The sequence below is a fragment of the Plectropomus leopardus genome, chromosome 1 (genome assembly GCF_026936395.1).
Source record: "Plectropomus leopardus strain MGB_pleo_1.0 chromosome 1, ASM2693639v1, whole genome shotgun sequence".
In the NCBI taxonomy this organism is placed as follows: Eukaryota; Metazoa; Chordata; class Actinopteri; order Perciformes; family Serranidae; genus Plectropomus; species Plectropomus leopardus.
This window is the reverse complement of record NC_142176.1, coordinates 31,594,474-31,608,851: the sequence shown is the minus strand read 5'-3', so window position 1 is coordinate 31,608,851 and position 14,378 is coordinate 31,594,474. Positions and strand designations below refer to the sequence as shown.

General features: G+C 37.4%; 1 protein-coding gene across 2 annotated transcripts in view; it reads right to left on the bottom strand.

Moving 5' to 3' along the window:
- Nucleotides 1-14,378, bottom strand: part of nptnb (neuroplastin b) — a 32,409-nt gene that overhangs the window by 2,444 nt on the left and 15,587 nt on the right. For both annotated transcript variants that reach the window (XM_088080094.1, XM_042515752.2), the window contains 6 exons: nt 11,315-11,489; nt 9,388-9,482; nt 5,972-6,105; nt 5,508-5,781; nt 263-284; nt 73-146 (listed from right to left, as the gene is read on the bottom strand). In XM_088080094.1, the coding sequence (XP_087936220.1) occupies nt 86-146; nt 263-284; nt 5,508-5,781; nt 5,972-6,105; nt 9,388-9,482; nt 11,315-11,489 (761 nt within the window). In that variant the 3' untranslated portion in view covers nt 73-85. The remainder of the gene's footprint in view (nt 1-72; nt 147-262; nt 285-5,507; nt 5,782-5,971; nt 6,106-9,387; nt 9,483-11,314; nt 11,490-14,378) is intronic.

The window sequence follows — 14,378 nt, the reverse complement described above, 5'->3', positions numbered from 1 at the left end:
GAAGGCGTGACTATGGATAATCCTCACAGTGAGTTCTATATTTAGCCCCCATCCCCTACAGCAGTGTCTTACTTGAGTAAATTGCTTATTTTGTATTCCTCTGACGAATGTTTTTGTCCTTGTGGTTGTTTGTTGAATTTGTTTTCCTGGGAAAAAAAGAAGCTTGGATTTAATGACCTACAGGTGATAGCAATTCAAATCACAGTGCCCAGTATTTCTGTATGAATTATATGTTTTGCCTTAAAATTATTTATTTACTTACATCGGTCCAACTGGTTCATCATCTTTGACACGAGAAGAAAACGGGGGAAAAAGGTGAAAACACAAGTCAATTTTGAGATAAACATAAAAGCAAAATATGAGTGTTGTATGTTTCAGCACATTTACTGCAAATAATATGTGCTTTTCTTTGCTGACATTTTTCACAATTTGCCTTTTTGCTGTGAAAATTGACGTTCAGAAACCTGGCATCTGCTAGAGATAAGTTATCAAATCATTAAGTGAACATAAATATTGTGGGATGATGCAGCTGAAAGCACAGATTGCTTTGAATACTTGAAGACTGGTGTGGCAGAGTCGTGCACTAGTGGGAAGCGCTGACATCACAAACATGGGAGTCAGCTGCTGAACAGCTTTGTATGCACAAGCCTTGTGTTTGATAAACAGAGTCAGAATGAGTACGCTAAACATACACAGAATTTAGCTGCTTCTTGCATTAAAATAATGTTTTCGGGGGACTAATAGCTGCTAAAGGCTGTGGCATACTAGCAGAAGGGCTAAAATGTGAAAAAAAAAATTGTCATGGTTTTTTGAATAACCACATCTTTAATGACAAGCGCTCTAAACTTAACCTCACATGCTATCTCAATCTCATGGGGTTTGTGTTCATTTCAGCCTGAGCATATGTGTAGGAGGGTTACAGATGGCTCACTTAAAGCCATCTTTTAATTACACCAAGCAATTTCATAGTGATTTTTAAAGAGCCTGGTACATGAGTGTGACATTGTGACTGACTTGGCATGAAAACACGAATCCCTTCAAAGCTTTCTTGCAGCATCAATTCCCTGCAACACGCAGTGGTTAATATCTCTCCTATTCTGTGATAATTCCATTCAGATTATCTACATCAAGTTAATAAAAATGTGCTCTTTTTGCATAATAATTTTCTCAGTGGTGCCAAGATATAAAATTGTCACACTCTCTCACCATAACAACAGTGCAATGAATAACATACATTATGATGTAAAAGGCACTTGCAGAAACTGGTGAGTAATAGTGAACATTGTTGCATTGAGTGACAAGTTAGTTCAAAACCCGCAGCCTTGGGGTTGACATGGTGGTTGGTGTTTGGCATACAGATGAAAATGTGTCAACAGGTAAGTAACCAGTCAAGGTGAGGTATTTTCCATGCAGTTATAAGTTGGAGATAAGCAGCATTAGCAGCATTCCATGGCATTAATGTGGACCAGATTATGGCAGTTAAAATGTTAAACAAAAAACATGGCTCTGTGATCACTTCGAGGAGGAACATCTGTCAGCATATCCCACTGTTTTCACACCTCATATGTAAACACCACAAAAGCTATGTTTACTATAATGACCTTGCAAGCACATAACAAATAACAGATTGTTGCTGCGTGAGAGTGATGGTTGAACATTGATAATAACCATTTCAGTGCATCAGTTCTGATTGCATCAGTTATACTTCATCTTCAAAAGATGCTGCGTGTGGGCACAAGCTTTTAGCTTAAAATTTGCCTTATTAAATAAAATGATCTGTTACTTAGCGAATCATCACACAGCAAAATCTGCAATTTTAGCAACTGGTTTTGAAACACAGGATAGAAATGTCAGCCTCTGCCTCAGAGCCCTTGGCTCTGGAGTATAAAAGTGTTCAAACACAGCTAAGCCATCAAGAGACCAGAATTCATAATGCACACAGACAGGGGCCAAAACCTCCGGGAATACGGGAAGCTAAAAGGAGATTTTAGAGAGGCTGTGCATCGTGAGCAGGGAGTCCTCATTCCTGATTTGAATGGCATAAACATGGCAAATATAATCCACCTTAATCGCTTCATTTTTCCGGTAGATGAAACCAAACTAGAGGCCATGCAGGGAGCTCACTTTAGCTGTGTGGTTTGTGTATGTCCGTGAGTGTGTGTGTGTATGTATTTTAAGCAAGGATTGTTTTTTGTTTTTTTTAATGCTCAAGTAATTCATTAATTTAACAGGTCATAACCAAATAATATTATATGATTGAGTGATGTAAATTGAATAAAGATAACAGATGATTAAAAATGCAGTTCAACACTGTAGTGTTGGTAAAGAAATAAATGCTACAATAAATAATGCTTAGTAGCTAATAACATATCTCAAATTTTAGAAATGTATTCTGGTTGTTATTATGAACTGATATCAACAGTATTTAGTTAAACTTGAATAAATATTTGAAAATGTCAGTTAATGTTTACATAATGTATTTGCTACTTATGTTTATAATCAAACGGTTAATAAGTAGCTAATGAAGCATCCATACATAATAACAGTATTTCCCTATTAAATGATTGTGGGTAAAGTGTATATACAAAGTGTAGAGAAACAGCAACACCTGTGATGAAAACTTCGAGACAGGTTTATCCACTTAATATTCCTTATACATTTGACTGAGAAAATCTTATTTTGTGTGGACTACAGTTTGTATTTTCAACGACTCTCACAGTCAGTAAATGAAAAGCAGGATGCACCCTGAAGCTCTGTTTGTGTAGTCTGTATTAGAGTGTCGAGTATAACTGTTGCCCAGTTGGAGTGATTCATATTAGTGGTTGCGGTTCTGTATTTTGCTTCATGTTTTATTCCGAAATGAAAAGAAAGCACACGAGTAGAGGTCAGACAGAACCTGTGGTGACTGGAAACGCCCTTGGGCTTTCGAGACATTTTCATCTTGTCACATTCTTATCGTGCGGTTTTGTCTACCTCCTGCAGCATAGGCCTTTTCTACTGTTAAATGGAAAAGCTGATCTTTTGGAGGAAATACTGGACAAAACTAAGACTGAAATAAATTGGAAAAAATGCATTAATTGGTTATGTATGTTGACAAAATCAACAAAGAGTGAGTAAATGGATTCAGAATTAATTATTTATGTTTTTTTTCCTTTTCATTCCTGTTTACTTTTGCATTTGTTTTGTCTACATTAGTGGTTTTATTTTTTATTTTTGGGATAATGTTCAGACCCAGACTGCGGATGCTTAGTTGTAGCCTCAATTGGCCACAAGAGAAACTGCCCTTGATTTTTTTTTTTTTTTGTACTCTTAACAGTTAGGTAGCTATGTAGTTTACAGTCCTAATATTGTTAGGCTGGATAGACTATTTGGGTGACTCTGTCTAAAAAGACTTTAATATTTTATAAATTACAATATTACATTTAACTTGAAGGTGTTAACATTTTTGTTTAAGATTATATGCCAGTTTACATAATAAATATAGAGCAGGGTATATTCATCAAGCAGGGGCTACAGTTACCCAAATATGTATTAAACTGAATTGAGGCATCCATTTGGTTTGGATTTGAATATGTTAAAGTACAGCTGAATTTTAAGGAATGTTCATCAGTTGCCAATGTTTTTGCTAATATTGACAAAGTGGATTAATATATCTGTCACTCCTAAACCTCAAGGTCTGGGCTTTAATTGTTTTTCAGTTCTGTCACTCACATAGTTAGGTCGGACTGCGATATTACGATTGCTAATATGTGCATTTTTAATGAGGACCAGTTGAGAAACAGAATGTTTATTTATAAAAAATCTTGATTGGGCTTTTACTATGGCTAAATATTATGGCTCTTTGGAGGTTTAGGCAAATTAATCCAATGTTTGACTATCATCTGTGGAAACGTCCTAATGAAAAAGAACATGAATGAAGACAGGTGTTCATTTCACCATAACTGGTCTAAAAATAAACATAATTTACTGTGTTAATATCTCATCAGAGATCAAAATGTTTTGGATGGACCGGAGGCTCATAAAAACATACAAATTGACAGAAAGAAATAAAATCTCTGAAACCATGCAGGATTTCTCACTTACCACCCATTTAGAATATGTTGCCATTTGGAAAAAAGGGGGAAAGAGTAGTAACCAATTAAGTTATATAGTCGGATGGATATGATTTATAGCTGAAGGCTGATAACCTGATATAAATGAACACTGTTATTCTGCTTTCAACATGGAACTAAATGTGTTGTTACAATTGCCATTAGCACAGCGCACATGTAGCCAACTCTTGAAAAGGTTTTTCCTTTCTCCATTTGCCACACCAGTTTAGGCAAGGAGGCAAGTCCTTTCATAGTCAGCTGGCCACTACAGATCTCCTCTGAGAGCAAATGAGACCTTGTGGTTCTTGGGTCTGCAAATATTTCTGTAACTTAAAAGGAACAGTTTACCCAAAATAAAACAATTTTTTTTCTTCTTACCGATAATACTTCTAGATTGTTTTGGTGTGAGGTGCCAAGTGTGGGAGATATCAGCTATATAGGCACCTTCCATCTTTTAAATATAACGGAGCTACATAGCACTCAGCTTGTGGTGCTCAAAGTGACAAAAAAATACATTTGAAAAGCTCAACAAGAATATCTCTTTCTAGAAATCATAACGCGGTTACTCAAGAGAATCCAAAGCCTTTATTGTGAGCGGTTTCATGTATGGACTATTTCCTGTCTACTTAACTACAGCTGCCAGCTGAAGGAAGTGTGCATTTTCTGCTAGCTAACTTAGCACCATTGAGCGAGCTAATGTTACAGCTTAGCTGATGAGAATGCCATTATTGCTGAGCACAAGTCTCTTGTCCATGTGAAGACAACAGTTCCTTCTGTGACGTGATGCGGTTGGCGAGTTCCTTTATGAGGCTGCTCACAACAAAGTCTGTGGATTATCATGAGTAACCGGGTGATGATTTCTGCAAACGGACATTGCTGTTGAGTTTTTCAAATGTATTTTTTGGGTGCTTTGAGCACCACATGCCAAATGCTATCTAGTCCCATTATATTCAAGAGAGGGCAGACATCTCTTTAACTGATATTTCCAACACTCAGCGATATACATTTTTGATTTTTTGGGGTGACCTGTCCCTTTAAGATCTGATATGATCCTCTTTTGATGACATTTGATCTTATAGCTATTGTCCTTTCGGAAGAGGGAAAACGGGTAATTTCTGTACCTTTAATGTTCCACCATAATTAGCAGTCTTAGTTTTAATCTCAGTTTCAGGGCTGTATGTACATACAGTACATAGGTAATGTATCATTAAAATATTGCAATACATTTATAGCAAAGATCAGACTCCAAACTAAAACATAACGAAAACATAAAATTGCAATGTTGTTATGTGAACAATAATAACAATATTATGAATAATAATAACAATAATTATCTGAATAATATATCTACTTTCTACTTTTTAAATATTATTATTTATCAATGCCTCCTACTAGTAACAGAAAAGGTTTTCTTACCATCAACAAAGTCGTCTGGCCTCTTGCGTTTCTCGTACACAACGATGATGACTACTAGTATTATAATTTCTGCGAGCACACCCAGAAAAGGCCAAAGCGGTGCAAGGTGGCTGCGCACCCGTAGTATAGTGGTCTGAGCAGTGTTTCCAATCACATTAGAGGCATTGCATTGGTATATTCCAGGGTCGGTATTTATATCCAGGTTTAGTATGTTGAGCTCTGTGTAGTTTTCTCTGTTAGTGATGAAGAAGCGTCCAGTGGAGTTGTCAATGTCCTGGAACACAATGACCATCTCTCAAAAGTTGATTAAATTGAAAATGTTAGAAATGCTTAATTTAGAATAGATACGCAACATGCTTTCTGTTGTGTCTGTATGTTTCTCTCTCTCTGTTCCTCAGTGTTTATATTTATGTAATCATTGTATAGTATACTGTTTATACAGTTTATATAATGTGCACACATACCGTGTAGGATGTTCCGTCCATTTTACGCCATGTCCAAGTGGGATGTGGGTAACCGACAGACTTGCAGTAAAGCATTGCATTTTCCCCCTCGTTTTTATTTTCACTTCTCTTGTGGCCAGTGACATCAGGCTTTGCTAGAAAGGTAAAAAAAATAAATAAAATGATCAATAGCTGAGTTGGCAGAAGTAAGACATTCATAGGCATGTTTTAACTCCTACCAGATGGCATGAATAAGGAAAGCATGATTGGCTGTTTAGGCTACGGCTAAGAGAGAGCAGTGTAATTAGTAGTCTCTATAGCGGGGTAGATACACTGAAGCAGCTCATTTTCCTTTGAAAAATTTCATATCTTTAAGCTACAGCAATCAAGAAGAAGCATAGTTAGTCGGCATCTGTCATATATTTTCAAAACTCATATGCATCACATTGTATCCTTTAGATAATTAAAGTCCTGTATTACTTTATCATTTGTTCTTAAACCAAGTTTAAGAAAAATTACAGTAAATCTACCTTGTACCTTGTACCTTGTACTTCATATGTACTCCACAGTAATTCACACAGAGGGTATGGAATTTGCAATGTACCATATTTTCTACGTTTTAGGGCCATCTTTCACACAAGAAAGCCTACTCATAGGTTTGTTTTATTGTTATTATTTCTTTTTGAAAAGAAAAGCTAAAACATGATTTGGGGGTATTGATCTTTTATCCTAAGATAAGGTATCTACCTCTGAACTTTATAATATAGCAGTAATAAATAAGAGACTACAGCTTCCATGAGTCTTTGCCATAGGTGTGCAGTCAAAGACTTGGTTATATAAAGAGGTCTTGTTTATTCAGTAGATACTAATAGTTTTTAGTAGCAGATACCCGATAAACTTAAAATAACGACAAAATATTCCAGTAAGACTTTTCAGCATTTCATAAAGATACAAAAAAGAAACTCTCTTTGTAAAACTTCACTGAGTCAGTAGAAAAGAGGCTCGCCCAGGAGTACAAGTCTTAATAAAAAGTATAGTTTTGGGTGTGCCGTTATTCTTTGAGCACATATACACACACTACCAAACCCCAGTGATGGGGAATATCACTGTGGAAGAGATAAAAGCATTTCAATGCAATTCATAATGAGGTCAGGGAAGAGGGGAATTGGTATGATATGAGTGTTTCCAGATGTTCCCATTCAAAATATTTCTATAGTGAATTCCACAAAAGAGCTTCTGAGCCAAAGAAAACTGTGTGAATTGTCCCTGATTAATGACTATACTGATAACAGAAATACAGCACAAAGGTTAGGAATTTAATAAATTTTGGCATATGTCATAAAGCACAGCAACAAATGCCAAGTCAGATCCGTCAATAGAACGTGGTCTTTCCCAAAGGTGAGACACAGACCGACTCTGCACAGCATCAGTCAGATAACTGTTCCTGCTTTTTCACTAATCCCCAAAATTACAATAATTCCTTCCATGCAATTAAGCAGGATAAGGGGAGAGAGGCCTGGAGTGAGCATTTTTCAGCTGCGCATGGATAATGGAGCAGGAGGGGTCGGAGCTCTTTGGTGACATCACCTCGCTCTAATTATGGTGCACACGTGCTCCCTGAGCAGGGGGAGTGGCCAGAATCATTTATGCCTTATCCTGACTGTATTATGTCAGTGACAGACAGCACAGAGACAGCCCTCAGAGTGGCGCCAAAACGGGCAGAAACCTCCATTTCACACCCCTGACTATGATTGCTGTGATTATTAATCTGTGTGAGCCAGACAGAGGTAAAGTGGTGGATGAGAGTCAAAAGGAGGTGTGAGGATGAGCAAGGTCAAAGCTGTCAGAGTAGAAAGAAATAATGACATCAAATGTTTAAGAGCCTCTTAATCAAATCCTTCGGTAGGTGGTGTCACTGTTTTCCATCTTGGTGGCTTTTGATTGTGAGAATTTGTTGAAAAATGTTTAAAATACTTAAAAAATCAGCATCTGTTTTCTTACGGAAAATGTGGAATTATGAGCATGCACGTTTAAACATTTTCATAGAAAAACATGCTCAACATTTACTAAATTTCAAGAAATACGAGGTACTAAATATGTATCTGTGGTAAGCTTAGTATCACAGACAATAAACTCCACTGCTGCCACAGAGATGGCTGGGACCGGATTCAGAGCCTTAATCCTACAACATCACAGAACCCTCCATCTGTTGCCTCTGAGCTGAGTCCTGCAAGGATGAGTGTGCCAAGGACACTGTAGGCGAGGGATCTCAGTGAACTGCTGCCAGAAGCGCAGTGCAAAGCTGGCTAGCATAACAGTGGGCTTGCTACCTGGGTCACAAAAGATCTCAAACACCTCTAGAAAATCACAAGAGCATTTAAGAACTGAAGAAATGCTTTGTTTAGATCCAGCAACGGTACCTACTCTTAACGTCAAAACACTCTGTTATTTCAATATTTTTTTTAGACATGGCATGTAGACCCTTTTTTTTTAAAGGGCATGCATCATCAGTTTAGTTAAAAGGCTGACTTTTTCTCCAGGGGACAGAAAGCAAGCTCAACAGTCACAGGCCTGCAGTGTAGTGACGGCTAGGATACTTCAGTTTGAATAGCGATGAGTCCCATCATCTCACAATCCAGTGAAAGCAGAACACACACGGTCATCACCCATGTTATGCAATCAGGCAGCGCTTTAAGACAGCCGTGGAATAAGAGTCAGGGCATGCTCAGTATGCTCCACAGCCATGCCACAGCAAATTGGCTTAAGCACTACACACAGCCAAGCTTCTCTTGAACAGGGTTTCACTTGCCCTTTCTCAGTAAAGATTCCTTATTCATGTTGATGGCTTTGCTGTCAGCTTGAATGAAACTAACACAGTAGGTCTTTGGTTAGGTTTTTTTTTTGCTATTATGTCCCAGTTAACCTTTTCTATTTCAATCATTTTTTTAAATGAAATATAAATGTAACGTACAATCCGTAAATCATCATCATCTTGAGTGTATATCTGCTCTTGAGAAGTCCTCCTGGTGGGCTTTGTGTCTGCAGGCTTTATTAAGCATGTGCAGTGCCTGTCCATCTTGCTCGACTGTTGTCTCAGTGACAGCCAAGAGTGACAACAGCCTCAGGTTCGCACCCCATCATCATCACTGAAGTGGATGAATTCAAAACCTCTTTGTCAACAAAGACCCTCCTCACACAGCCTTTAGGGGGTTCACTTTTGCAGGACACCTTTATCTCTCCATCAAAAAAAGGCTAAAAACTGGCTTTTTCACAATTTAGATGCATCATGGAGAAAATAAAAATATCGATATTGGCATTTTTTAATGCCAAAAAATGCCAATATCTGTCAGATATTGTCAATATCTGTAAGATTTTTTGGAAAAAGTGATATTTGTGTCATGCATGTAAGAAAGATGTACATGTCAGAGAAATCTTACCTTTTACTTCAATAGTAGCATTTGCATTCGGTGCCATGTAAAATGTGTAAACACACATGTATTCCCCAGAATCATCTGCCCGTGGTTTTTGGATTCTACAACAAAAAAAACAAAACACTCATTCCACAACTTTCATTCACCAGTCAAGTAAATAAAGTCAGCTAATTTCAGTTTAACTCAAGTAATTAGTTTGGACTACAGCAGTGAAAGCTTGAGGGGCTCATAAGGCCATGGGAGACAAAATGTTGGCATTATGCTGTTATATTACGGAACAGCAGCTCTGGATTCTGCAGGGAAGGGCACCATGGGCATTTTAGCTGTAATCCTCAGAGTATCACTGATGTAATGTGACAAGGAAGTGACCAATTGGTCTTATCTTGTGGCTAGGGAGAGTCTGTGTTATGTCTACGGGGGCGACAGTAGCTTTGTGCTTCAATGGTTATACTGTGTGACAGCAGGAACTAACAACTAGTTGGTACTTCAGGGTATGATAGTTTCTTATGTAGTTAAATTCATAGGTATAGTTCAATATTTGGTTTAAGGCAGCTACACACTGCATTTTTTCTCATTTCAATGTGTGAGAAAGCCAGGAGTAACCTCAGCACTGATCTCAATCAATGGCAGCCTAAAGATATTTAAAACTTTTAATGATTAAGAACGCAAAGCCTGTAGCAAAGCTTTTTCCATCAACATTTGGAAAAATTATATTTATTGATTGCCTCGGTGACTGCTTGGAGATGATGCGTGTACAGTCTAGTTTTGATGAATTGTTGTCTCTGCAGTGTCTATTTAAAACACAATTTTTTTAATAGAAAAAAATGTTTGCAACACTGTGGTCTCTGGTCTGACCCATTTACAGGCCAATATTGACAGTGAGCTACCCAAGCAGAACAACAAACCTGAGGTATCATATCTGAAAATGTGAGCAACACTCCTATTTCAAACTTAGAGCCAAACAGTATACTGTCTTTGTCTCAGCAAGGTCCTGCTCTCTAAAAAAGTCTGACATGAAATTCTTGACACCATGTTTGAGACCAAGATGTAACTATGCAAAATTACCCCAGGATTGTTTTTTTGTTGTTATTTTTTTGCATGCATGCATAACCACATTTAGATAAAATGTAAATAAATTCCTATTCACTTTCCATTGCTGGCGGCAATTTCCTCTTTCCCAAGGTATATTCTATCTACCACATAAGCCCCTTTTGCACCGCCAATTTAAGGTGGAAAAAACGCGCCATTATGCCGCTTCACTGTTTTTATATAAACTACAATTGAGGAATGGGGGGATAGAGTTGTCTCGCCTTTATGCGGCCATGAGAAGTAGTAACAGCATCTAATGCCTTGCCGAAATGCTGCGTCTTGCACGCTCACAGTGTTCACACTGCACTGGTAGCCTGAGACACACCTGACCACTGGTGCTCATGCAAGCAGTGTAGCTTGCAAAAACGCTTGCAGTATGTTCCACACTTAAATGGTGTCTGTATAAACAGAACAGGACCATGGGCAGGACGGGTGTGACAATTTAACGACGTGTTATGCATGCCGCCCTGCTGCGGGAGGCTGATAACGCAACTTATAGTTGTTAGTGGCTAACTCAAAAAAGTACAACAGCTGCCATAAATGTCTAAAAATTGGGAAAATGATGTGATGTGATGATCTCAGAGCTCCTTACCCTCTGAGAAGAGGGTAACGTTATTGCCACGTTAGTAAAGCGCTGCAGACGCGTATTTGTCATCAGAGGCCAATGCTGTCATGTTCAATGTCACACCTGTCACGCCTCTTTTGAATTTGCGATGCCTGTATGCTGTCTATAATCACTCTCTGTTGCAGGGTTATGCACCCGCCATTTAGACAGGAGTCAGTAGTGGCCCTATAGCACAATGTTCATGTTCATATGGGTTATAGAGGCAAAGCTTTTTGTCACCTGTGTACTATGTTCCTATGCTCTGTCCGCGTATTTGCGATTTCCTGTCCATTCTTTACCCAGAAGCTTTCCTTGTGGGGAGTTTGGGCAGTGGTGAGGTTACACTGCAGCGTAACTGGTTTGATAGGAGTGTCCGCTGACAGGATGGTCTGATCAGAGGCATTGATCTTTGGTTCTGGAAGACAGAGACAGTCAAACCTTATCACAGAAGTGGGGCTCAATGCTGTTTTAACACTTCCTCCCATGCTGTAGTAGCTGTAGGCCGTGTGCTGTTTTTATATGATCTGTGTAGGAGGGTGTCTATGAAATGAAGACAAAAGTGAACACAACAAATAAACAGAAGACATAATAAGTACATGAAACAGCTGTGAAATCTTGTATCAACCATTTATGCTTAGAGTAAAATGTAGTATTTCTGGATGGACCAGTATTGAGAGCAGAAGAGAAATTGTAAAAAAAACAAAATAGTCATTTGATTGATTATCTCTTGTCAGAGCACTGAATTTATACATGCATTTCAGAATACTCTAAATGGACAAGCTCACAGTCTCCAGGAGGATAGTTGACAGATAGAGGATAAACTGTGGCTGATAACTGCGGACATTTTAATGTTTCATTTTAACAGAGGAAACTAGATGGGCTCTCAAAGATGGCCTACCCTACACTTGCTTGTAAATGTCATCAGAATATAGTGCTTTAAAAAAAAAAAGCAATGTACTTTGAGATCTGGGCTGAAGATTTATACAACACTTAACAGTCCTTTGACATTTTACATTATTGCTGAATGACTGCCTAAATTACTTCAACATCTAGATTGCTAAGCACACTAGCTACTAAACAATACCAGGGTCCATTTCTCAAGGACATTCAGGAAAGCAGGGGGTGTCATCTGAGAGCGAGGCGGCCTTTGCTCTGCTTTGAGTAGTGAGCAGGAAGCCTCCTCTGCCCTGCCCCTCCTCCTCCTCCTCCTCCTCCTCCTCCTCCAGGGCGGACCAACCATGGCAACGATGGAGCCCCCAAGGGGAGGAGCAGAGAGGAGAAGCATCATAATCCTACTACTGGTTGCTGCAAGGCCACTAGCAAGAGGAAAGAAGGGCTATTAAGTGACTTCTATTAGCATTCATGACACCTTCTTCTTGCCATTCTGTATAGTCAATAGCTGAGGGGATATACACCCCCCCCCCACATCTCTCTCTCCCCCCCACCTAACGGATACACATGTACTATTAATAGTATCTTAGAGACATGCATACACACACATCAGGAGGTACATAAATTAACATTTATCAAAAACGGCACAGTGGTCCACAGGCAGTTTCACCACAAGGTTGTTTGTAGGACACCACAACTTAAAATGTGGTAACTGTTGGATAATGTAACGCCATATCAGAATGTGACAAGATCCCCACCCCCCTTTCCTTTTGGTGGTACTGTAATGTAGGCTGTATTTAGATTGATATCGTATCCAATAAACCCTTTAAAACCTGAGTAAATTGGCTTGATTTATTTTTTCAATTACATGGGAAGAAGGCGATAGAGAACTTAACAAGAAATGGCCCAAAATTAGAAAAAAATTAGCAAAAAAAAAACTCCACAAAAATGACCTGAATTACGTTTTTAAAAATAGCAAGAAAGTCGTAATGCATTGCAAGAAAATAACCTGAAGATATGCAAAAAATAGCAAGTAGTAATAAGTTACAAGAAAATTACCTAAGCAAAACATAGCAAGAAATTAGTAAAAAATTATAAGAAGATAATCTGAAAGTAAGCAAAAATCATTAGACAAATCAGTAAAAAGTTCTAAGAAAATAATCTAAAAATAGGCATAAAATGTAGGACTAATGAGCTAAAGAAAGTGCTGAAAAAATATGTACACTGATACTTCTGTAACATAATTTTAAATATATAATTAGTATTAATTTAGTATCAAATATAGATTTAGATTTATTTTTTACACTATATAAAAATAGTATTAAATATATTTTTCTGGACATTTTTTGATAAAATCTAATAGTATTTTGAGGTCAATTTTTATTCATCTTTTGATTATTATTATTATTATTATTTTTTAATGCAGTTGTTGGGCCATTTCTTGCCAAGTTGCTCATTATGTTTTGGAGAGAAATCAAATTAGCACAACTAGACAACTGATGTCAGTCCAGGTGTTAAAGGGTTAACTAGCAGATATTATATGAGGGGTGTTGCTTTTTTAATATTAGTTCCAGATTTGATTTATTGTCAACTAGGGCTGCGTTCTGCTACATTTTGCCAAGATGTATTAAATCTTTTAAACTTAATAGCTGAGACACAGTAACCAACTTGGCAAGGTCTATATTTAGGGCAGCATTCTATCATTGTGACAGGCCTCAAATCATACTATTGTAGCACATTACAATACAAAAAAGTGCAACGCCAGAGGGATGTCTAACTAACTGTGCTGGCACAGAGTGAAACATGGGCCTCCTGAGCGCATGTTTGAGCTAAATGGTTGGAGCCACTCATTATGAATAAGGATATGCATTTTTATATACATCCTTGTGTCTATTTTAAAACAACAATGTGTATATGTGTATATATATATACACACATATACATATACATATACATATATATACACACACACACACACACACACACATATATATATATATATATATATATATATATATATATATATATATATATATATATATATATATATATATATACATATATATGTGTGTGTGTGTATATATATATATATATATATATATACACACACACACACACACACACACACACACACATATATATATATATATATATATATATATATACATATATATATATATATATATATATATTCACAAGCTGAATTAGACAAAAGGCCAAAAACAAGACAATCACACTTTGGCATGTTCCCCCAACTACAAACAATACATCCATATCAGTGGGCTATTGTGCATAGCCTCTTGTATACATGTAATAACTTGGATATTACATGTATATATAAAAAGAACATTCACTCCTCAGTAATGACAAAATATATTTTGTGAGAACTCAAATGGCAGATTTGATAAGTTGT